The 25,795-nt window shown below is 41.0% G+C and overlaps 1 protein-coding gene across 1 annotated transcript in view; it reads left to right on the plus strand.

Moving 5' to 3' along the window:
* Nucleotides 1–25,795, plus strand: part of Poln (DNA polymerase nu) — a 131,983-nt gene that overhangs the window by 71,801 nt on the left and 34,387 nt on the right. Inside the window, exons 15-17 of the mRNA XM_050140848.1 lie at nucleotides 9,620–9,677; nucleotides 10,568–10,645; nucleotides 11,498–11,612. Coding sequence (XP_049996805.1) covers nucleotides 9,620–9,677; nucleotides 10,568–10,645; nucleotides 11,498–11,612 — 251 coding nt within the window. The remainder of the gene's footprint in view (nucleotides 1–9,619; nucleotides 9,678–10,567; nucleotides 10,646–11,497; nucleotides 11,613–25,795) is intronic.

Consider the following 25,795-nt stretch of genomic DNA (forward strand, 5'->3'; position numbering starts at 1 on the left):
ACTGAGGGAAGAGCGGAATTGGGTACTCGGGTCTTAAGTTTAAGGTGCATGGTGTCAATGTCTCATAAGGATTTTTAGGGAGAAATGTTTAGTATTAGCTCTTACAGCTCATAATCATTATTAAAGAGGCTTCCTCCAGCAGCTATGTCTTACATCAGTGTTGGTTGTTTGGAGGCTGAGTGCAGGGAGAGCTAGCATTTTTCACTGTAGCTCACACAAAGCAGGATTCTCACAATGCACTGAATGAATTCTAGTTTAAAGTCCCAAGAATATTTTGACAGCTAATATATGTTTAATAGAAGACTCTTATAATTTTAATGAAATAATTAATATTTCAAAACAATGTAGTAAAATACTTAAGTTTTGACATGATGTGTCCCTGTGAGCAGTTTCATCACCACTTGAAAATCTACACATGACAGTTTTCATCCGTGGGACATCTGGACTCGTTCCTACATCTAGCTGTCACAGACAAACCTGATATAAACATCAGTATGCAGGTTTTCATGTTAGTGCACATCTCCATTTCTCTGAGGGAAGTGCCTATAGCTGCAATTGTTGGATCTAGTGTTTTTAGACATATCTGAACTCTGTATGTTGATATTCTAATGGATTTTTTATGTGTACATTCATGAAGGATATTGATCTGTGTCTGGTTTTAGTATCAAGGTAATATTAGTGTCATAAAATGAATTGGGGACTATGCTTGCCTTTTATAGTCTCTGGACAATATTGTGTGAAATTGTAACTCTGAATATTTGGTAGACTCCTCTGATAAAGTAATCTTGGCCTAGGGTCAATACCCTTGTTACAGGTTGTCATTTACACACACACACACACACACACACACACATTCTTTTAAGGTAGAATCTCACTGTGTAGTCCTAGCTGTCCTGGAAGTCACTTTGTAAACCAAGATAACGTCAAACTTACGAAGATCTACCTACCTCTGCCTCCTGAGTGCCAGCACCACTGTCTGCCCTTTAACAAAATTTTTCTTGTTATCCATTTCTTTTTTTAATGGGCATTGGTGTTTTGCCTGCATGTATATCTGTTTGAGGGTGTCAGATCCTCTGGAAGAGGAGTTACAGACAGTTGTGAGCTGTCATATGGGTGCTGGGAATTGAACCTGGGTCCTCTAGAAGAGCAGCCAGAGTTCTTAACTGCTGAGCTATCGCTCAAGCCCCTCTTATAATCCATTTCATAGTGTGTTTTTGTCCAGCTTGTGAAATGAACATGTGTATTGCTGACAGCATTCTCTGCTTTTTCTGTGATCTTTTCTTTCTTCTTTCCTTTTTCTTTGTCAATCTAATAAGAGTTTAAATAATTCTAGTGAACTTTTCAAATAACCAAGTACTTTCTCCATTGATTTTCCCCCCATTTTCAGTTGGTTGGTTTCTGTTCCTTATTTCTACTCTTCTGCTTGATTTGGATTTATTTGCTCTCCTTCTGTGCAGCGAGCTGCGTGGAATCACACCTGATGGAGATGTATAATCATCTCCTGAGGTGGCTAGGGCCTGACCTTATGCTATGATAAAGCAATGATCATCAGCTGCTTGCATATGCGTGGGCCTATGGGCAGTGCCCACCTGGCAATCCGGTATTGGCAGCCCATGCCTACTTAAGGGCTGGGAGAGGTTTGCCCGAGGAGAGAGACGGGAGAGAGAGGGGAAGAGAGAGAGGGAAAGTGAATAAAGTCCTGGAATAAACTGCAGTGAGAAGAGCTCCGGTGGTCGCGTCATCCTTGCGGGAGGTTTCTTGAGTTTAGCTTATTGCTGAAGACTTTCTTCTCTCTTTTCTCTATGTCTGGTTTATTTTAGCACTGTGAACTTCCCTCTTAGTGCTGCTATAGCCACATTCAACACAGTTTGATACATCATGTTTTGTTGAAGAAAAATGGGTCAAGCATAATTAAACAAGCCAGGAAGACTTTATCCAAGATTATTGCAATAAGATAGAGAAGCTGAACCCAACTCCAAATACAGCAGGGGGTGGCTAGGGACTTAGCACATACAGGCAGGGTGAGGGGCCGGTGCATGGAAAATTACAAAGAGAAGCTTGGCCTGGTGTCTAGGTAGGAGGAGCCTAACAAAACTCAGCCACAGGTCTTTTCTTTGGTGTTGACAGGAGAAAATGCTGTTTGTCTCAAAGCTTTCTGTCTTACAATACTGCAAATAACATAGCCTTTTGTTAGAGGCTCTGTTTGTTTGTTAGTTTGGTTTTGTCTATGGTTTTTGGCTTCTCTAGCACTCAGTTTAGGACATATTAGGCACGGAAAAACTGTGGACCTCAGTTCTGTCTAATTCTGTGAGCTTTGTAGTCCCTGACCATTCTGCTTTCTATTCAGCTTTCAGGGTTCTTTTTCTTTACTGCATGCCTAGCGCCCAGGGTTTCAGTTGTACCGTATGACTGGAACAGGGAAAATATGCTTACACCACTTCCTGGAAACAGAAGCAGCTTTAACTGAACAAAATACTTAACAGCACAAAGGCGGTTTTGAAATACCATCTGATATGTATTCGTTCCTGCCCTCTTGCTACTGAGAGGCTGCCAGCCACTGGGGCTGAGGCCTCTGTCTCTCCACAGAGAGAGGAGATACCATTGAGAATAAATGAGTCCTGCTCAGTTCTGGCTCTCAGTCAGAACTTGAGAGCACAGCAGAAAGAAGAACATCAGACACTAGGGACTTAATAGTGTTTTACTCTGTATTTTAAGCTGAATTTCAGAAGTTTGCCTGGAACACCCAGACTCTGCCTGACATTTGCCAGTTTAATAAACTAAGGACACACTGGGAAATGCAGGACCCCTTTGGGGGAAGGGTTGTAGCCACTCCTTTGGACTGGGAGAGGTACTGAGAGCGAAGGTACAATGGAGTTTAGAGTTGAGCTGGATAGCAGAAGGAAGGAGCTCTGAAAAGATCCTAGCCCTTCCCCTGGTGTTAGAATCCAGTGTGAGGGGAACAGCCAGAGGAGAACATACAACCTGCAGTCTATGGGGTTTGGAACTCTGTCTCCCAACCCCTAGGTTTAGAGGAGCAGTCTTTCCAGCAGCAGCAAGTTAGCATATAGTATGTGTTTTGCAAGTGAGGCCTATAGATGCTCTTCTGTCCAGTCTTCATGAGACCAATAAACTCCTGGATTCTGCATGCTTTTAGTGTAGAAATGAAGGCCCCTCAATCTTCCCACTTCTGTCTGCACCCTGGAAGGGAGCTGTGACTAGTACAGTCTAAGGCTGGCCTCAAAAGGAAAGCACAGCTGGGTTTCAGAACACAGCAGTGTCGCCAAGGTTAAATACAGGGTCAGGATAGCAGACAGGGACAGCAGGTACTGTGACCGTGAGCTCACAGGCTGTAATCCTGTTGTAGGCACTTTACCTATAGAAGCAGACAATGCAGGGAGCCCAGGCAGAAAGCAACAAAGCTAGCAAGATGAGGGTAGTCCCAAGCTGGTAGCATGGGACCTTCCTACTAGAGCAGTGGAGTTATATGAGTTCTCCCACCACCGGCCATCACTGATATCACTTTAGGAAGGAAGAGCACAAGTAGAGGGAGCATGGTGGTGTGAAACTACTGAGTGTATGCTCTTCCTCAAACCCCTAATCTGAATTTAAAGTGCTGCTGATCTATGTATTCACACACCTAAACTCAAGTTGATCTACACAGTTGAGGATATTTCTCAGCCTGCCTGTGCCAGATGCTTTAGGAAGGGCTCGCTTCAGGCAAAGACTAATCACAGGAGCAGGCCCAGCCGACTCTGCCTATTCCTTGTTGTCACTGCCTGCATGGCCCTAGCAGATCTTGGAAGCAGTTGCTCAGTTCCTCTCCAGTATGAAGGGAAAATGTCTCTGTGCAGCTTCTGTTAAAGTCTGAGGAGTCTTCTGCAGCTACCCTCCACAAACAACTTTGTCTGCACCCTATTGGTAGACGCCTTTTACTGCATCTGTGTGGGAGGCATAGCCATACGTAAGTGCAGGCGCTTATGCACACGTGCATGTGGAGTTCCTCATTCTTCCACCTTATTCTTTGAGGCAAGGTCTTTTACTCAAGCTCACTGATAAAGCTAGTCAGTCTCCCTAGTTAGCTTGTTGTGGGGATCCCCTGCCTCACCTTTCTGAGCTGAAATACAGAAAGGCCAACATGACCACCCAGCGTTTATGTGGGTTCTAATCATAGGAGTTCTAGGAATTCAGATTTCAGTCATGGCAAGTCCTTTTAGCCACTGAGCCATCTCCCCAGTACTTGTAGCCAAAGTTAGTTTTTTAATTTTGTGGACTTTGTTCTCTCCTTCCGCCTTTCCATGGCTTCCAGGAATTAAGCTTGGGTCGTCAGGCTTATGTAGCCACTGCTCTAGCCACTGAACCATCTGGGTAGCCCACCTTGTAGCACAAATAATGAAAACCCAGAGGCAGATATTGGGGAATGTTTTTAATATTTTAAAAAAATTCTGGTGAGGGTGTGGAACAATAGAATTCTCATTTATTGCTGGTGACAATGAGAAATGCAGTTGCTTCTGAAGTTTGGCAATAAAGTCTGAAATTTAATTATAATGTATTAATATTGGTTCATTAATTTAAGCAAACATTCACTTCATTTTAGTCAGTTTTCCATCACTGTGTAAAAATACCTGAGATAACTGATCTAAAGGAGGAAAGGTTTATTTTAAATCTGATCACATTTCTTTGTAAGTATGTGCATGTACCAGAGCACACTGGTTCTCTCCCATCGTGTAGCTCCAGGAATTGGAACTCAGATTATCAGACTTGATGGCAAACACCTTTACTTGCTGAGTCAATGTATAAACCCAGTTCAGCACTTCATACAAACCAGCTATCATTCCAGCTATCAAACTCTATAAAGTTTATCAAATTTACTTGAAAATTTATGTCTATACAAAAATATGTGCATAGATACATATTGTAGTGAAGAGGTGAGCAGGCCTGCTTTTGTCCTGCCCAGCTCCCGCACAGCTAGCTTTACACCCGAAATAACAACACACAAATTGTATTCTTTTAAACACTGCCTGGCCCATTATATCTTTCTTCTTCTTGGCTAACTCTCATATCTTGCTTAACCCATTTCTAATAATCTGTGTAGCACCACAAGGTGGTGGCTTACCAGGAAAGATTCTAGCCTACGTCCGTCTTGGGCTGGAAAATCATGGCGACTGCCTCACTTCCCTTCTTCCCAGGATTCTATTCTGTCTACTCCACCCACCTAATTTTCTGCCCTATCAAAAGGCCAAGGCAGTCTCTTTATTAACCAATGAAAGTAACACATAGACCCTCCTACATCAACATATGATGACAAATTTATTAATTATTGCTAAAACATGGAAATAGCCAAGATTTCCTTCAATGGATTAACAAACTGTGATTTATTCATACAGAGAAATATTTTTCAATGATAAAAATGAATAGTCTATTAATCTACAAAAAGACATTAACAAGGGACTAGACCTCCTCAGTGGCTAAGAGCACTTGCTGGGCAAATGGAAGGAACTAGAAAAAAAAATACTGAGTGAGGTAACCTTGATCCCAAAAGACAAATATTATATGTACTCATTCATTAGTGGATTTTAGACATAAAGCAAAGAATAACCAGCCTACAATCCACAACCCCAGAGGACCTAGACAACAAAGAAGACCCTAAGAGAGACATACATGGATTCACCTAGGAAAGAGAAAAAGTCAAGAACCTCCTGAGTAACTTTGGAGCATGGGGGTCGGGATGAGGGGGGAATGGAGAGGGGAGGAAGAAGAGGAGTGAGTGAAATGTATTGCTCAATTAAAAGCAATAAAAATATAAAATTTAAAAACGAGCACTTGCTGTCTTGCCAAGGATCTAGGTTCAGTTCCCAGCACCAACATGGTGGCTCATACTATGCATCACTATGTGTAACTTGTGAATCTAGCAGTCTCTTCTGACCTCCGCTGACACAGATGGGCAAAACATTCATACAAATAGAATAAATAAGAAATCATGAAAATTAAAAGAAAAAAACGAACGAATCAGCTATGCTGGCAGATGCCTGTAATCGTAGCATGTGGGAGGCAAAGTCAGAAAGATGGAGAGTTGAAGCCAACGTGGGCTCCCTATTGAGACCCTGCCTGAGTAGAAAATACCTGTTTATAACAGTGATGGGTCATGTTGGTAGAGAGCTGATGAGATGTGGTGAGGACATGCTCTTTCTCTACAAGCCCTACTCGCAGAACAATTATGAAATTAACTGTAGGGACCCAGCCTGAGTGTAGATAATACCATGTCATAGGTTGGAGGCCTAAGCAGAATAAAGAGGGGAAGTGACAAAAAGACAGCCAAGTGTTGGCATCCCCCTTTCTCAGCTTTTCGACCAACCATGCTGCAAACTGTTGAGATCCACCATGCTCTCGCCAACATGCCATGATGCAATGGACCCTCTGAGATTGGGAGCCAAAATATAAGTTTTGTTAAATCTGGTCTTTGGTCACAGTGGCACAGAGGCAACTGACACAGTGTGATTTCCTTAACTGTGGACTCTGCTTAGCAACCTATCTTCCATGTGTATAGTACAGAAAAGAAGAAGAATGTCGTTGAGGAGAGGCAGAAGGTACCACAGATTACAGAGTACTGAAACCCAGGCTTTCTTCCCAGTGCTGAAGTCACTGCTTTAGCTTTTTGGTTTTTTTTTTTTTTTTTTAGTTTTTCGAGACAGGGTTTCTCTGTGGCTTTGGAGCCTGTCCTGGCACTAGCTCTTATAGACCAGGCTGGCCTCGAACTCACAGAGATCCGCCTGCCTCTGCCTCCCGAGTGCTGGGATTAAAGGCATGTGCCACCACCGCCTGGCAGGCACTGCTTTAGTTTATGTTCAGCTGAGTTCCCAGAAGCCCCTCCACACACATCTTGCTTGGAATGGTTAAAATGCACTATGTAAATTAAATATTTGGTGAATTTTCTACCATACTATTATTTGATATATTATAAAATCAAAATCTTCCTTTGTAATTCATCTGAGCACAATAAACTTAAATTTCCTACTTTCTCTGACCTAATAGAAAACCCATATAAATAAATCCCTTTATTTTGGTAAAACAGCTGTCATTGGAACTATCCTGCTGTGTTCTGTGGGACATACTGTTAGAACCTGCGCACCTGTTTGCTAATTGGGCCTGATACAGTGCTTTCCAGGAGCCGTCAGCTGTGTGTGTTAACTGCAGTTTGGCTTGATACTGGTCTGACTCTGATGGATGGGGCGCACAGGCAGGCCTATTTTGTACAGATTTAGACAGTGAAATTACTCAGAGTGAGTAAGCATTGTGCATGCTATTTACCTTGTTGGAAAAAATCCCCCTTTCCTGGTTAGTTTAGAATTTCAGTGTATATTTGGCACATAGTCTGAATGGATGCTGCATTTTGCCGTTGCCCTTTTCCACTCTGTTATGATTTACTGTTTTAAAGCCCTTTATTCCATGAATACCACATATTAATAGTTTTGGACTTTTAAAAAAATCATGCTTTCCTAAGACAATTATCTTTTGGTCATGATATATAATCCTTTTTCTATATTACTGGGTTTGGTTTGTTAATGATTTGTTAAGAATTATTGTGCCTATGTTTAAGAACACTGGTTAGCATTTTCTTTCTTCTGCTACCTGATTTAAGTAACCAAGGAGTCACTGATTCCATATGATATGCTCCTCACTCTTCTGTTCTAGAAGTGCCTTTTAGTGCTGACTGCTTTTTTGTTTGTTTTGTGGGTTTGCTTTAGTAATTTATATTTTGCATCTATATGATTTACAAACAAAATTCCAATATAAGGTTTTCTTACATTGCTTTAAATCATATGTTATCTTAATTGAGTAATGCTTTTGTTTATTCTTTGAAAAAGCCATGCATGTATATAAAATATGTTATTCATATCCACACCCCACTTCACCAATCCAGATTCTCCTAGACCCTCCCAACATGTCTTTTCCAATTTTATTTTTAACCAGTGAGTTCAATTAGTGCTGCCCAGATGTTTATGGATACGTGGTTATCTATTGTTGGGGGTGGCTGCTTGTTCGTTTCCAGCTGCCCAGAACCGAAATAATAACACAGAAACTATATTATTTAAATCACTGCTTGGCCAATCATTTAAGTGTATTGCTAGCTAGTTCTTATATCTTTGGTTAACCCATTTTTATTAATCTGTGTATCACCACATGTCTGTGGCTTACTGGCAAGGTTTGACACACCTGTCCCCAATGGCGGCTACATGGCTTCTCCTGACTCTGCTTCTTTCTCTCAGCATTCAGTTTATTTTTCTCCACCTAGCTCTGCTCTTCCCTGTGCAGGCCCAAGACAGCTTCTTTCTTCATTAACCAATAAAAACAACACATATACAAAAGGACGTCCCACACCAATCCACTGGAGCCTAAGTACCCTCCTAATGTCCACTTTCCACACAAAGAAAGAAGACTCTTCCCATCAGTCATCAACTCTCAGTAGCTCTTTAGCTGGAGGTGAGGCTTCAGTGGCCTCTCCCTGTCCACATTAGAAACTTTAACTGGGTTGATCCTATGCAGATGAGCACAGCTGTTGTGAGTTCATGGGTGTAAGGAAGATGAAATGCTTGCCTCATACCTCTTGTGCTTCTGTGAGACCTAAAAGGGTAACCTACAAGGTGGATTTTAGTGGTCAGCCTCTGGAGTATAATTCATCATAACTAACCAGTGGGTCAAGACCAACTAGTACCCAGAAAATTCTAGTACCAGACAAAACAGCCTGTTGTTCACTTTACTGCCAAGCACAAAAAGGTGCAGTGACAGAAACTCTCATGGTTTGAATGGTGGACACAGGATGGAACTTGATGTCATCTGTTAGCACCACCATCATCATCTATCATTCCCTGGTAGAGGTGGAAAGCACAGGCACTCAAGAAAGCCCTGAGGGTGTGAGCGAGGCACCACTGTTAGCCATAAGCTAAGGCCGAGGCAGGTACCAAACACCAGAAGCAGGAGAGGGGCTGCAATTAACCTGAGAGCAGAACTTTCATTTCCAAGTATGGTGGGATCTAATCACATGGGAAGTCGAAAAATACGTCTCCTGAGTAAATTGGGAGTGTAGGGATCATGGGAGAGGGTAGAAGGAGAAGGAGAGGAGTGGAGAAAAATATATCTCAATAAAAACAATAAATAAATAAATAAATAAGTGAAGTATGGCGGTGATTTTATTTTCTTGTGCTTTTAGGTAGTTCAAAAGATGAAGCCTCGGGCCTTGTACACGATCATTAAATGCTACATTCCAGCTTAAAGAATGTTTTTAAATTAAAGTATAACATACATATTTTCTAGAAATCTACCTTTAGCATATTACATGGACTTTTAAAATTAAGAAAGTTCATGATTTAGGCTACTGCCAAGTCATTGTATATATCACAGGCTCACATAGGCCAGAGTCAAGGCTGTTCTCACACTTGCTGATTTGAGCAGTGGTGTCTCCATTGAAACTTTCACACTAGGCAGTTGTATTATATGTTAACATGCGTAGGCATGGCACATTGGCATTATATATTTAATAAAATATTACGTGTTTTAAATGTCCTTGAATGGAACAGATTAAGTTAAGTAGATATTTTAACTAAAGCTATTATCTTATTAACAGAACATCCAAGGTATCTCCAAGCACCCAATTCAGATTTCTATGCCTCGGAATTTTAAAGGTAACACACTACTTTCTATCTCACTGAACTCTTGGGGGCATTCCTTAAAGTCCAGAAGTGTCTGTATACTTTCTTACAATGTAACTGCTATACTTTCCTGAAGTGTTCCTCTCTATTTGCATGATTAGTGCAAGCCTACATTGAAAAAATAAAAAGCAGCTGAAGGATATAGTGCCTCCCTTTTAGCAGTTTACACATTAAAATAGATGGTAATTATACCAGGGAAATATCTCCCTTCCCACCATCCTTCCCCCACCAACTTCCCAATAAAGAACAAACAAAAGTACACACAATAGCCTGGCTTTTAATAAAATCTCAAGTACTCTGGAGATGTTTATAAAAGTATATGAAGAACCTTTCTTTTGAGCTATCCCACTGTAATGCTTATGATCATATTTCTTAAAAAGGGAAAGTTCTAATCTGGTAAAGGGTTCTAGGGTGTCCACTCCCAATAACGCGTGATCATGTCAGTGCTGCCACCGTGCTGTGGGCATTGATGAAGGAGGCACAACAATACCACCAACGCCAAGAGCGCTCTTTCTAAATACGCAGAGTCACCTTGAGCAGGAACAAAGGCAAACCACAGCCCCTGTGTCTCGGCTACCCTTTTATGGGGTATCCAGTAGGAGCCACATAGCTGCATGGCCTCTGCATAGAGCTTCCCATCAGTGAGGCTCTCTCTCTAGTGCTTGACTAGTGTGGTGTTGGGTGTAAATGTCTGACTTTTTCCTTTCTTTATCATAATTCTAGACAGAACAGATCATTTTGATAATAGAAAACTAAAAATCTAGACTTTTATTTGTATTTGAATTAAAATAATTTTGTATGAGGAATTGCTGCAAGTCATCTGACAGTGAATTTCATCACATGCTTTTGAAATGACAATTCAGGCAAAGAAGAGGAGACCGTCACCATCTCCCCAAGAGCCCTGTTTGTTTCCTCCGAAGGCCACACCTTCCTGGCAGCAGGTACATGCATAGGATGGTGGAGGGATGCCACTCTCACTAAAGCTCACTTTGTGCATTTTCATGCAGTTCAAATATTTACCAACTAAATAATGCAAAGATGCATATAGAACTCATCCTTGAAAATAAATCCTAAAGCAAACTTTATATAAAGCAGAGATTTATTATACACATTAAATAATAACAGGCATTTGGCTTTCAGGGTTCCCTCATTTTTCTGGCATAACCCATTCAATCTGCTTTTTCCTCCATTGTCCTCCCCCTATTCCCTCCCCTTGCTAACTCAAGCAGCCCTGTTAGCCACTGTGCCCCTGTACTTCAAACCCCCCTACAGCCCTTCCTTTTTCCCTCTTCTGTCTGTTCATTGTGATTTTGCTGAGGACCAAAGCAATGGAACTGACCACCTCACCATGACACCAGTTTCTCTGCCAAACTATACCTTGGTCCAATTCTTCCATTTCTCTCCCTCTGACATATCAGATGATTTATCAGAATGTCTCCTAGAATGTAAGTTCCATGGAAGAAGGGGTCTCTGTCTACATTATTTATTAACACATCCCAGCGGAATCCTGTCACACAGGAGAGCTTCATAAAATTGTAATGGATGTGGTGAATGAATGAACTTTGTCCATCCTGGAGGCTTTGCTGACCTTGCAAGAGGAAGAGCAGGTCTGTAGAATTGCTGGCATAGGAAAGAGCCCATAGTCCAAAGGCTAAGGGAACCTGACAGATGGGAAGAAATGTTTTGACCTTGAGCCTCATGGGGAGGCAGTCTGAGAGTGACTTGGGATAAATCAATGATGGGGGTGAATCTAAATTGACTGAGAATCTAAATTGACTAAGAACTCTTCACAGATTTTTCACAGATTGAATTGCGCATTCTTGCACATTTATCTGAGGATCCAGAGCTTTTGAAGTTATTCCGGGAATCTGAAAGAGATGATGTATTTTCTACCCTGACTTCACAGTGGTAAGATAACAAGGAACAGTATTATCAGGTCTGCAGGAATACTAATGTGATTTTAAAAGTCTAAAGTTATTCCAGAGCTATTTTCATGAAAAAGAAGTTAAACTTTTCTCTAGTAGTTAATCGTTTGGAAAAGAAGAGTAGATGACTAGGGTGCCAAAGCTTCCTAATTATGAAATAACTGTGACTTGTCCCAGTAAAACAAGTGTAAGAGAATAAAAATAGTAAGTATGAGTCACAGGAGAAGCTCAGGTGCTGGATGTGTGATCTGTGGGACTCTTATTGGAAGGCCATTGTCCTCACTGTGCCTACCCTCACCCCTGGCATTCAGAGGGCAGGAAAAATGGGCCTCAGGTGGCAGCCCCCAACTCTGCGGGAATTCCAGTAGCCAGAGACTTCAGGTTTTGTTGAAGTGTGCCTCTCTGCCTTTAGAGTCTACCTATTTTTCGGAATCACCATTTTTGGGCAGTAACTTTTCTTCCTCCCAGTAGCAGACCAGCTAGCTGCCAGACAGGTGAAAGAGCAGGTGCAGAGTTCTGGTTTCACATATCCTTCTGATCTGGAGTAGCAGGGTGTTCATGGAACCCACTGCAATCATCTGCTGCTCCTCACTTTGCTGGCAGAATAGTGCTGTCCAGTTAAAGGGAAGGGATACCAACTGGATATCCGATGAGGAAAAGCTAGAGACTAACTGGCGGCTCGTTTAAATAGATATGTCAGTGCTAGCACAGAGTCAGGAAGAGAAGGAGTAGGGTAGCTGCTGCTGGGAAATGCCTGCCTCAGCTGTCACAGGTGCCAGCTTCTCACCTTATGCCTCTTCCATTAAACTGCTCCCTGTGACTTCCTCCTTTTTCCTCACCTTTATTTTACCTGTCAACTGCTTCTGTCAGGAGCCTTCCAAAAAGAGTGTCCCTGATCCACACACAAGGTCCTGCACTTGTCTCTAGGTACTCATTTCTGCTGTCAGTCTTCCCTGAGGCATGTAACCATCATGGGGTCAGGACTGTTCCCCTCCAGATTAGGCCCAGCTGCTATGGCCCACTTACTGGTCTTCTCTGGCTAGTCCTCAGCACACTGGTGTCCACTTCACTCAAGCCTCTTTACTTTGTACTCGGGAAGACCCTTCCCCAACAAAGCATGCCCTGCACTCATGGCTTCAAAAGCCCATTTTGACAAATCAACCTGACTTTCCCCAGCTCAGCAGCTCCCTGCCCGATGCACATATGCAATGCAGCACCATCTGTTTCCTGCTGCACCCTACATAGCCCTGGGCCTTGCAGTGCATCTGCTCAATAAGTACGGGGTAGGTGGAAACTGATATTCTAGGCTTTCCTATGCATTCACCAGAATACCAGGGCCAGGTTCTTATCTGAGTAATAAAAGTCGGGAAATATTTTATGTAAGAGAGGTAGGATTGGGGTGAGAATATAGTACTACTAAATGCTAAGCTGAACTTAAGAGTAAGTAACCGTGGAAATTGTTTTTGATGGGGACAACAGGGAAATACAGATGGAATAACAGTGTGGTGGTTTGAGTAAGAATGACCCCGATAGTCTCATATATATGAACCTGGCCAAGGTCCTCTCTCAGATGCTTCCCTCCTGAATCTTAATGCCACCAGATGCACATTTGATCCTCGCTGGCCTGCTCCCATGCTCACTGTCCAGCACTTCCCTGGCCTGTACCTGTCACACATGTGGTGATGTCGTTCTCTTTTCTTCACCACACTGAGCTTCAAGGCCTACCCCTTCTTGACACTTTGTCCAGGTCCACAGGATATACATGAAGCATCACTTAGACTCTCTCACCTGTGCCCAACTCTGGTGGCTGTCCTCTTTGGGATGAGGGTACCTTTGCCCTCTGCTCTGGTTGCTCTTTTAAGCCCTGAGTGATATCCACAGCCACTTCTCAATCTCATATCCTGAGCACTAGAGAAACCCATGCAATGAGAGTGATTGAGCCCATATGAATCTCTGTGTTCTTGACACCCAGTCATCAACCTCTCCAAAGACTTCTCACGTTCCACAGATGCCTGCTTGCCTCTATCTCAGAAGTGGATGTCCTCTGCCTAAGAGGCTAGAGCTCTGAAAAGCCACTCTGCTCATGTGCTGTGTTCTCTGGGTCCCCACAGCTCTTTCCTCAGAGTATAAGGGCATTCAAAAGAACAACTTCATTCTCAAGAAGACAGTGTCTTAACCTCCGCAAACTACTAAAACTATCTAAACAATTATATTTATAACTTGAAAACTCCTGAAAAATAAACCTCCATGCCTAGATAGTTTTGTTGAGAATTTAACCAGATCTAGAAAAGAGAACTGACATCATTTTTTACAAAACAGGAGTAGGTGAATCACCAATCCATTTGGTGAAATCAGTACGAAGAAAATTAAAACTAGAACAAAGTGCAAACTAATGTTCCTTATGAATTTAGTGGGATGTAGGCAAAAAATATTTCACAAAAATAATAGAAACTCAAATCCAACAATGTATAAAAATTATATGCCATGTCCAAGAGAGATTTATCCTATCAGTTAAACAGTATTTCAACTTCAAAAATATATCAGTGTAAATTGTCATAAAATCAAGCTGAAGAATGAAAATAATAGGACCACATGTTAGTTGTTGTAAAGTAAATTCAGCATTCTTGACAAAAATCTCCAGTAAGTTATAAGTAGAGGGGAACAACCTCAATTGGGTAAAAAAAAAATTGTTTAATTCTTTTAAAAAGCTAAAATGTATTTAGGGGTTTTTTTGTTTTGTTTTGTTTTTTGTTTATTTGGGTTGGTTGGTTGGTTCGTTGGTTGGTTGGTTTTGGTTTTTCTATACAGGGATTTCTCTGTATAGTCCTGCCTGTCCTGGAATTCACTCTATAGACCAGGCTGGCCTCTAACTCAGAGATCTGCCTACCTCTGCCTCCTGAGTGCTGGGATTAAAAGTGTGTGCCACTACTGCCCAGTGCTAAGTGGTAGTTAGTGGGGAAAGATAGAATACTTTCGTTCACCTGGAATGAATAATAACTCATTAAAACTGCAAGAAAAGATAAAGAAATAGCAGGTAGACTGGACAAGAAAAAAACAAACCTTTTCTAATTGCAGATAACATGATTGTTATCCAAACAATATAACCCAAGCAGGTTTGTTTTTATTACTACAACTAATATTGAGTTCAACAAAGTCACAATACTCAAAATCAACACACAAAAATCAAATATCATTCTTTTAAAATGACAACAAACATGGAGAAAGTGAAACTAAAGCCACCACCATTTATGGGCTCTCTAGAGACTGCACACACCCCAGCGTGGATGTTCTTACTTTACCCTGGTGTGGAGCTGGGTCACTTTCTATGCTGGTGCTATGCAGTATGGTGCTCTCTCCACACTAGGCCCATGCTGGTGAGATGCCATCCTCAGACCGGCAGTCAAAGGGAGAAGCAGTGCGCTGCCCTGTGTTGTGCTGCTAAACTAGTGTAGTGATGAGGCGAGCAGGCCTGCTTTTCATCCTGCACAGCTAGCTTTATACCCGAAATAACAACACACAAATTGTATTCATTTAAACACTGCCTGGCCCATTATATCCAGCCTCTTATTGACTAACTCTCACATCTTGATTAACCCATTTCTAATAATCTGTGTAGCACCACGAGGTGGTGGCTTACTGGGAAAGATTCAGCATGTCTGACCTGGCGGCTGGCTCCATGGTGTCTGCCTCACTGCCTTCTTTCTCCCAGCATTCTGTTCTGTCTAGTCCACCTATCTAAGCTGCTGTCCTATCAAAAGCCAAGGCAGTTTCTTTATTAACCAATGAAAGTAACACATAGACAAATGACCTTCCTCCATCAAACTAGGGTGTGCAGGAGTTTAGCTGCACTAAGTTCATTTTCAGCTCAATGGACTTGCAAGATAAAACCCACTCATAAGTCAGGGAGTATCTGTTGTTAATTATTCAGTCAGCAAACATTTTATGACTAAAATTAGAAAATGCTAAGGAAAGAATCAAAGATATAGTAAATCAAGAGACATACTGTGTTTGTACTCAGTATACATATATCAGTTCTCCTAAATAGATCCATATGTTTATATGGAGATAGATAGATAGATAGATAGATAGATAGATAGATAGATAGATAGATATGAGAGGGAGAGAGAGAGAGCAAATTCTTTTAAAGTCCGAGTAGTACATTTATACACATAGAGGAGCTTATCTAAAATGTATATGGAAAGCATGGGGGGAAATGCTAGACCAGCTACAATGGTCACTTTACCTGGTGAAATTTAGTGTAGAGTGATGAACAGATAGTGAAGTTGTAGAGGGCTGGAGACACAGACCAGCAAAGCAGGAATGAGGCACAGAACAGTTCCTCACAGGCATGCTCAACTGTTTTTTAGCAAAGGTTTAACATGAGACAGAAAATCTTCCTCTCCAGATTTGTGTCAAGCTTATCACACATAGAGCTGATGTGAAAAGTTCATGTCTGCATTGGATATTATGTGTCTTTTCTGTATTTTATTAGCTTGTAATAGCTCAGTGAAGAATTTTCAAAATAAGAGGCTTTTAGAATTTGCATGATGTTTGCTTACAGCCTCCACAGCAGTAGTAACTTGGCATTTGTGACTTATACTATAATTAGTTGCTGTGGAAATGATTTTTATGTTCCAAACAGGACCAGAATAGCACATGGTAAAAATGCAGATCAAACGTACTTAAGAATGCAGGCAGCTTATAAATGCTCTGTTGTTCCAAAAGCAACAAGCAAAAAAGCGAGTAATCAAAAATATGTAATAACATTTTTCAAAGAAGTAACAGTTTCCTAGGAAAACTTTGGAGACTGAATAGTTACATATAAAGATAGGGTTTAGAAGAAATCATGGAGATTGCTGTGATCTCAATGATAGAATTGGGTATAACTCTTACCTATGATAGCTGATAAAGACAGTTGCAGTAGTAAACGTGTGGCTTTCTCTCAGGCAGAACTAGGCAACAAAAGTCAAGAAAATGTTTTGATAACTATTGCCTGCTAGTGGCAAAATAGAAGAAACAAAAGAAGCCAACTCAAGAATCAAGTGGCCAGTATATAAGTGGACATGAAAGAGAAATGTGAGATTCCAGAAATGTGCCTTCTGACTTGAATATAGTAATGATTCTCATCTTTAGCCAATGAAAGATAAGCCTTAAAAGGCCTGTGGACTAAAAATATAAATCAAAGGTATACTCCTGATGCTTACTACTAGTAAATGGGGAAAAACTGGGAAACATGACTCTGGAAACAGGACAGTAAAGAGTAAACTTCTACAGCTCTCCCACAAATTCTCAATTCCTTGTGGTGCTCAGAATATGTAAAAAGAAGACACATCTCTTAAGTTGTGAGTGTTTTCTGGGAATAGAGAAGACTGGAGTTAGGGGGAAGGAGCTGATAACATTTTTGAGAGCTGAACTTCCTATAAAAACACTAATGCTGGCCAAAATATTCTGTGATTATTTGAGACATAATCCTTGAGCTTCTAATTGTCTATGGGCAAGAAGCAAACTGAGCTCTCCCACCCCACTCCATTCCAAGACATCCCATTTCTTCCTCTAGGGCCTAGCCTGCTGATGCCCACCAGTACCCAATACTTGTTTTTCTGCAACCTGCAAGATCTAGCCTGGGTCCCACATCCTGTGCTCCTGCCTAGTCCCACCACCTCCTCCTGCACCACAGTTAATTAATAGCTCGGCTTCCACCAAGACCTGTATTGACCCACAGGACCCTTTACACTGTCTGCACCACCCCATTCTATAACCAGACTTCTCATTTCCTCCTCCAGAATCTAGCCTGCTGAGTACCCCTGACCTCCTCATCCATGCCTTTTCCACAGTCTGCCAGATTTAACCTGGGTCCCACAACCAGTGTAGTAGCCCAGTCTGGGCTTCTCTGCCTTCACTGCAGAGGAGCTCTGAGCTGGGGCAAGTATCCTGCCTACCTATCCCTGAGACCAAGGGATTTTCCCATATCGTGTTCAACCTTTCCACACAGACTTTCAATCTCCACACTCCCCATGTCAGAACAGGAAGCACATCCTGTAAACTAATCCAGTTCCCTCTGCCCACCTGACTACATTCCACCCAAGACACTTCCAACCTCTAGATCCAACCCAACCCCCACATTCTTTCCCCCATCCTGATATATCCATAACGAACTCAAAACTAGCAAAGGAAGTCCACATGCCCAGATCTCGTTAAAGGAATACCAGCAATATTAAAGATGAAGCCAGCATCTTCTGTCCAATATATACTAGTAAATAGTATATATATATATATATGTTATATATATATATGTATATATATATATATATGTTAAAGGAAAAGTGATAAATATCCTCAAAAATTCAAGTTTAAAGAAGATACAAAGAAACAGCTCAATGAAATCAAGGATAAAGAACTTAATGAGAATAAATACCTGATTGGTGCCCAAGAAAATACAAACATAAGGCTGATGGAAATGGTGAAGACAATTCAGGATATGAGAACAGAATTGAATAAGGAGAATTCAGAATAAGAAACACTGGAGAGGACTCAAGCTGAAATGAAGATGGAATTGAAAAGCCCAATAGCCCAACTAGAAAATCAAAGGAACACCTTACAAACAGAATGAATCAAGCAGAAGACAGAATATGGGGTCTTGAAGATAAAATAGAAGATCTAAGCCAAATAATCAAGGAACACAAAAAATTAGGAAAAAAACAGGAAATGTTAGTCACTATTTAAAAAAAACTTCAAATTATAGTCATAGATGAGGGAGAAGAATCCCAAGTTAACAGCATAGAGCACATCTTCAACAGATCATAGAAAACGTCCCTTAACTAAGGAAAGACACACTCATACAAATGAAAAAACACACACAACACAAACAGACAAGACCAGGAAAGAAAATTGCCACAGTATATCATATTTTAAACACTAAGTATATATAACAAAGAAAATGTATTGAAAACTGCAAGAGAATAAAAGGTAAGTCACACATAAAGGAAACCCCATCAGAATAACAATTTATTTCTCATTGGAAACTTTAAAAGCCAGAAGAGCCTGGAGCAATTGAACTCCAAGTCTTAAAAGACTATGACAGCCAAACTAAAATAATATATCCATCAAAACTATCTTCTATGATTTAAGGAGAAAGAAAAATCCCCCATGACATAAACAGTCTAAAAAACTATACCCAACAAACCAAACCTAAGAAAAATACAAGAAGCAGTATTTGGGGTAGAAGAAAGACTGTAGAAAGAAGTACAAAGTCATAATTATTAAAACACAAAATGTCATTGAGAACACAAACAGCATCACAAATTAATAACACAATCAACACAACTAGCACATTTTAGTAATAATTTTAAATATCACTCTCCTCAATTCTCCAATCAAAAGACACTGACTAAATAGATCAAGAAACAAAAATTATCTATCTGCTGCCTCCAAGAAACACATCTTAGAGCTGGGTAGTAATGGTGTATGCCTTTAATCCCAGCACTTGGGAGGCAGAGACAGATGGATCTCTATGAGTTCAAGGCCAGCCTGGTCTACAGAGCAAGTTCCAGGAAAATCAAGACTACGCAGAGAAGCTCTGTCTCGGGAGGGGGGGGGTGGAACTTACTTTTAAAGATAGGTGCCATCTTAGAGTAAAAGGATGAACAAAAGTATGCTAATCAAATGGGAATCCAAAAAAAATTGTGAGCCTTTTAAAGAAAAGAGCCCATGAAAAGTGATTCTATTCAATGCAATCCCCATCAAAATCCCATCAAAATTCTTCACAGATCTGGAGAAGACAATAATCAACTTTATATGGAAAAACAAAAAACCCAGGATAGCCAAAACAATCTTATACAATAAAGGAACGTCTGGAGGCATTACCATCCCTGACTTCAAACTCTATTACAGAGCTACAGTATTGAAAACAGCTTGGTATTGGCATAAAAACAGAGAAGTCGACCAATGGAATCGAATAGAAGACCCTGACTTTAACCCACAAACATATGAACACCTGATTTTCGATAAAGGAGCTAAAAGTATACAATGGAAAAAAGAGAGCATCTTCAACAAATTGTGCTGGCAAAACTGGATGTCAATCTGTAGAAGAATGAAAATAGACCCATATCTATCACCATGCACAAAACTCAAGTCCAAGTGGGTGAAAGACCTCAATATCAGTCCAAACACACTGAACCTGATTGAAGAGAAAGTGGGAAGTACTCTACAACACGTGGGCACAGGAGACCACTTCCTACGTATAACCCCAGCAGCACAGACAGTAAGGGCCTCATTGAATAAATGGGACCTCCTGAGACTGAGAAGCTTCTGTAAAGCAAAGGACACTGTTGCTAAGACAGAAAGGCAACCCACTGACTGGGAGAAGATCTTCACCAACCCCGCAACTGACAAAGGTCTGATCTCCAAAATATATAAAGAACTCAAGAAACTAGACCGTAAAAGGCTAATCAACCCAATTATAAAATGGGGCACTGAGCTGAACAGAGATCTCTCAACAGAAGAAGTTCAAATGGCCAAAAGACACCTAAGGTCATGCTCAACTTCCTTAGCGATCAGGGAAATGCAAATCAAGACAACTTTAAGATACCATCTTACACCTGTCAGAATGGCTAAAATCAAAAACACCAATGATAGCCTTTGCTGGAGAGGTTGTGGAGAAAGGGGTACACTCATCCATTGCTGGTGGGAATGCAAACTTGTGCAACCACTCTGGAAAGCAGTGTGGAGGTTTCTCAGGAAATTCGGGATCAACCTACCCATGGACCCAGCAATACCACTCTTGGGAATATACCCAAGAGAGGCCTTATCATACAACAAAAGTATATGCTCTACTATGTTCATAGCAGCATTGTTTGTAATAGCCAGAACCTGGAAACAACCTAGATGCCCTTCAATTGAAGAATGGATGAAGAAAGTATGGAATATATACATATTAGAGTACTACTCAGCAGTAAAAAACAAGGACTTCTTGAAGTTTGCAGGCAAATGGATGGAAATAGAAAACACTATCCTGAGTGAGGTAAGCCAGACCCAAAAAGAGGAACATGGGATGTACTCACTCATATTTGGTTTCTAGCCATAAATAAAGGACATTGAGCCTATAATTCGGGTTCTTAGAGAAGCTAAATAAGAAGGAGAACCCAAAGAAAAACATATAGGCATCCTCCTGAATATTAACCTTCATCAGGCGATGAAAGGAGACAGAGACAGAGACCCACATTGGAGCACCGGACTGAAATCTCAAGGTCCAAATCAGGAGCAGAAGGAGAGCGAACATGAGCAAGGAACTCAGGACCGCGAGGGGTGCACCCACACACTGAGACAATGGAGATGCTCTATCGGGAACTCACCAAGGCCAGCTGACCTGGGTCTGAAAAAGCCTGGGTTAAAACAGGTCTCGCTGAACATAGCGGACAATGAGGACTACTGAGACATCAAGAACAATGGCAATGGGTTTTTGATCCTATTGCATGTATTGGCTTTGTGGGAGCCTAGGCTGTTTGGATGCTCACCTTACGAGACCTGGACGGAAGAGGGTTTTCCTTGGACTTCCCACGGGACAGAGAGCCCTGATTGCTCTTTGGGCTGACGAGGGAGGGGGACTTGATTGGGGGAGGGGGAGGGAAAGGGGAGGCGGAGGTGGGGAAGAGACAGAAATATTTAATAAATAAATAAATAAACTTTTTAAAAAAATAAAAAAAAGTGATTCTAATCCCTAGAGGAGAGAAGAGAAACCACTTAAACTTTTAATTAACTTGTGGCTTAGCATGGCATCAACAGAAAGCATTCTGAACCTCAACTTCCAAGGGCAATGGCGGGGCAGAAAAACTGAGAAGATTTCCACCCATCTCAAGTGGTCCAGCCTCTTTAAATCAAGATACAGAAAGTCAGGCTGGGACTAGAGGGCAAAACAACTTTTTAGAAATCCAGAAAACTGCAGTTGGTTTGTCACAGGGAGAAAGATCTCCTGTAATTTGAAAAGCTGACAGCTCTGCTGGGAAGCTCTAAGGGTTCTCATGCTGTAGACCTCAGAGAAGGACAGTCTCTGGGCCCACTCACAAAGCAATTCAAACCAGTAGTGCTCTGCATCAGACTGTGATTGCAATGAAGTCCACACCCAACCTAACCACAGATTAATCCAATTGTGGCCTGACAGTAGTGTGCCTTTTAAAGGAAATAAATATTGCCTCAGCACTGTAAAATGTGCAGTATATAATAATTTAAATAAATGGAAACAAGAAATGTGCTCTGTGATCAAGAGAATAAACATTCAGTAAAATCAGCCAAAGAAACAGTCCAGACATGAAGTTATTGAGTGTTCTTAAAAATTGTTCTAAAGATGCCAACTTGTGTAGCTCTTCACAGTTGATGACCTCCGGAGGCATGGTGGCAGGGAGCAGAGGGAAAGTCAGTTTTGTTTAAAAGTATGGCCACTGGGAGAGGGACCATGCACCAGTGGACAACCCAACAGCCATGAGCAGCACAGATTGGACTTGGTGGGATTTTTAAGAGGGCACAAAAGTAGAAGGATGGACCTAGGAGCAATAGGAAATAAATGTGATCAAAATACATTGTATGAAAGTTTCAGATAATTAGTAAAACACTATATTAAAAGGGGTTGAGGATTTAGATCAAATCCCTGGGTTCAGCCCTCAGCTCTGGAAAACAAATATATATGTAAAACTCTAGGACAACTCTGAGGCCATTTCTGAGGCCTCTCAGCCTTAGTGCTTTCCCCTCCTGGGAACCTAACAACTACACATGCACGTACTGGAAAGTTGGAGACTCTCCATCTCCCTGTGTCCTTGTGGATGTTCTCCAAATAGAGCTTAGTTCTTAGAATTGGGACAAGATACCCCCAGATGTCCACAGATGTTTTGACTCAGTCCCTGGGAAGGGGTCAAAATAACCCTCAAATGTTTCCTCTTACCTCACCTGATCTGGTAACCACTCTCAAGCCTGGGCTCAGACCAATTATTGTTAATAGCCCTTTGAATAAGCCAATTCTAATAGTTAAAGAACAATCCCCGAGTTCCCCACCCCCTTGTTTCTATGGCTTTTTACTTTAAAAGTAGCTTGTGACAGTCATTTGGGGTCTTTTGGCTTCTCGAATGCTTAAAGACCCTGTCACGACAGAATTAAATCCTCTTGCTTTTACATCAACTGCGATGTGAGAGTGGCCTCTTGGGGCAACTCCTCCTCAATGGTTGGACTTTAAGGTCCAACAATATATAGTATATTTAGTATAATATTATATAGTATATATATAATATTATACTAAAAATATGTCTGGCATGGTGGTGTGTGGCTTTAATTCCAGCATTTAGGAAGCAGAGGCAGGTGGATCTTTGTGAGTTCAAGGCCAGCAGACCTACCTAGTAAATCTCTGTCTCAAAAGACCCAACCAGGTATTTAGATGAAAAGTGCTAAGATGTGAAGAACTTTAAGAGATACACTAACACTGTAGAAAGGGATGAGATCATTAAAGTGAAGAACACCATATCAGAACAAGAATAGAAAATGCAGCTTAGGTCAAGTGTGGTGGTGCATGCCTTTAATCCTATTACACAGGAGGCAGAAATAGGTGGATCTTTGAGTTCAAAACCTGCCTGGTCTACATAGTGAATTCCAGTCCAGACTACACAGTGAGACCCCCATCTCAAAAGGAAGAGGAAGAAGAGGGAGGAGAAGAAGGAAAAAGAGGAGGAGGAGAAAATGCAGCTTAGGAAAGAATCCATGAATCTATGCTGGTTTACAGAGACAAGAATTAGGCACAAAGAGAAAAGAAAAACATGGACCACTTAAAACCCATACATGGGATAAAATAAAATAGATCAACAAGGAGAGAAGAGAATTAAGGCAAAGTATAATAAATATGGCTGAAAACATTCACATATTGATTAATGATAATAATTTACATATCAAAAACTTTAAAACATCCTAAATATTCAATGCAAAGAAAGTCACACAATGGGCAATTATTAAAGTAAAAATTGTAAAAACCAAAGACAAGAAGAAAATCTTAAAAACTAGCAACAGAAGGGAAGACACATTGACAAAGGAACAACAGTATAATTACATCAAAAACAGTGGCAGAAGATACTCAGTTAGCATTCGAAGAGTGCTGGAACAGTCTGGGATTCTCTATCTAGAAAATTACAAAGATTAAAGCAAAAAAAGACATTTCAGACTTGCAAACATTTGGAAGTTTGTCTAAGTACTTTTGTACTACTAGGATGGCATAAAGTTCTTCAGACTGAAGAGAAGCAAGATCACACAGAGGACCACGTCTTCGGGAAAGAATAGAGTACTAGAATGAACAAAGATGAAACACGTTCCCCTTTACTTTACACAACTTGGCTTGCATGATTTATGTTGCTATATGTGTGGCTTATATGTAATATTTGAATTCTGCGATATCTTTTTAAGTTTAGAGCACAGGCAGAAATAAAAGATAAAGACACCAAAAGCAAAAAAGGTGGTAGGGAGCACAAGTGGAATTCTGCTGGCTTAAAGGCCCTACAATAGCCATGAAGTAGTGTTCTGGTACTTAGAGGTAGGTGCAAATCTTAAAGATGCATATGTCATTTCTAAGGTAAGACAATGCTAAAGGACAGCCAGCTAAAATATTGATGGAAGAAGTAAAAAGAGGTATTAAAAACTTGTGGTTCACATAAAATGATTCCAGAAAGAAGCAGAACAAAATGCAGATAAGATAAATAAAAACCAAATACTAAAATGGAAAGATTAAACTTAATAGTATCAATAAACATTAAATATAAATAAGCTGAAAAGGCACAAATAAATGTGTATCATGTAATCATAAATATATAATTATTTCTCCTATACCCAAATGTGGGGATAGAGGAATTTTCAATATCAGCAGCAAATAAAAACACATTTTTCTCTTTTTTCAAGAAATCTTCCCCCTAACACCTTGTGATTGCTGTTTTGTTGGCCCAGTGTCCCTTTTCTGCTGGAATGACAGGCACTCAGGCCCCAGAGGACTGTGCACTACTCCCCACTTTACAAGAAGCAGTCAGGAGACTTTCTGCTCAACTGACCTTATGGAGTCTGCATTGCCCCACCCACCATGCCAGCCAGCCAGGTTTGAAGGAGGGCTCATTCTCTGGCAGTGATCATTTCCACCAGAGCTAAAGATCTGCTCTGTTCATAGAACGATGCCTTTCTTCCTTTGTCTAACCTGTTCTTGTCTACATTTCACGCATACTGTAAGACGTCAGCACTATGGATATGTAGCTTAGTTGGTAGAGTGCTTGCCTAGCATTCAGTAAATCCTGGGCTGTGTCCTCAGTAAATCAGGCATGGTGGCTTACTCTTATAATCCCAACACACAGGAAGTAAAGGCAAGAAGATCAATAGTTCAGTTGTCTTCAGCTTTGTAGTGAGTTTGAGGCCAAGTTGAGAAACATGAAACTCTCTCTCAAAAAAAAAAAAAAAGTTAACAAAACCCAACAATAGCAGCAATAAAAAGTTTGTGTATTTATATTCAGTTCTTAAAAGAGAAAACTAAGCCGGGAAGTGGTGGTACACACCTTTAATCCCAGCACTCAGGAGGCAGAGGCAGGCGGATCTCTGTGAGTTAGAGACAAGCCTGGTCTACAGCATGAGTTCCAGGACAGCCAGAGCTACAAAGAGAAACTTGTCTCAAAAAATTTTTTTAATTATTTTTATTATTTTAACTTATGTATGCATGCATGGATGTGCATGTGTGTGTGTATGATTATGTGTGCACATGAATGAAGGTACCTGTGGAGGCCAGAGGCTTTATATCCCATGGGAGTTGGAGTTACAGGAGGTTGTGAGGCACCTGAGGTAGGTGTTGGGAACTGAACTCAGGTCCTGTGCAAGAGCATTAATTACTCTTAACCACTGAGTTTTTTCTCTAACCCTGTATTTGGAATTCTGAAAGAACCTTGGCAGAAAAGAAGATCAAACCTTACATGGCACTTTAAAGAGGAGACTATTTAGACAGCCAGTACAGAGAGAAGTGCGGACAGATCCAGGGGGAGCCACGTGTCCAGGAAGGGCAAGGCAAGAGCTCACGGCTCAAGGCAGCAAGATTGCAGTGATAGCTACACAGGAAGGGCAAGAAATTCGACTTGTGCTTCCCACTCCCTCCACTCTGTGGGTGAGTTGTTGGCT

Source organism: Alexandromys fortis, unplaced genomic scaffold (assembly GCF_014885135.2).
Source record: "Alexandromys fortis isolate MF-2015 unplaced genomic scaffold, M_Fortis_MF-2015_v1.1 scaffold_7, whole genome shotgun sequence".
Lineage (NCBI taxonomy): Eukaryota > Metazoa > Chordata > Mammalia > Rodentia > Cricetidae > Alexandromys > Alexandromys fortis.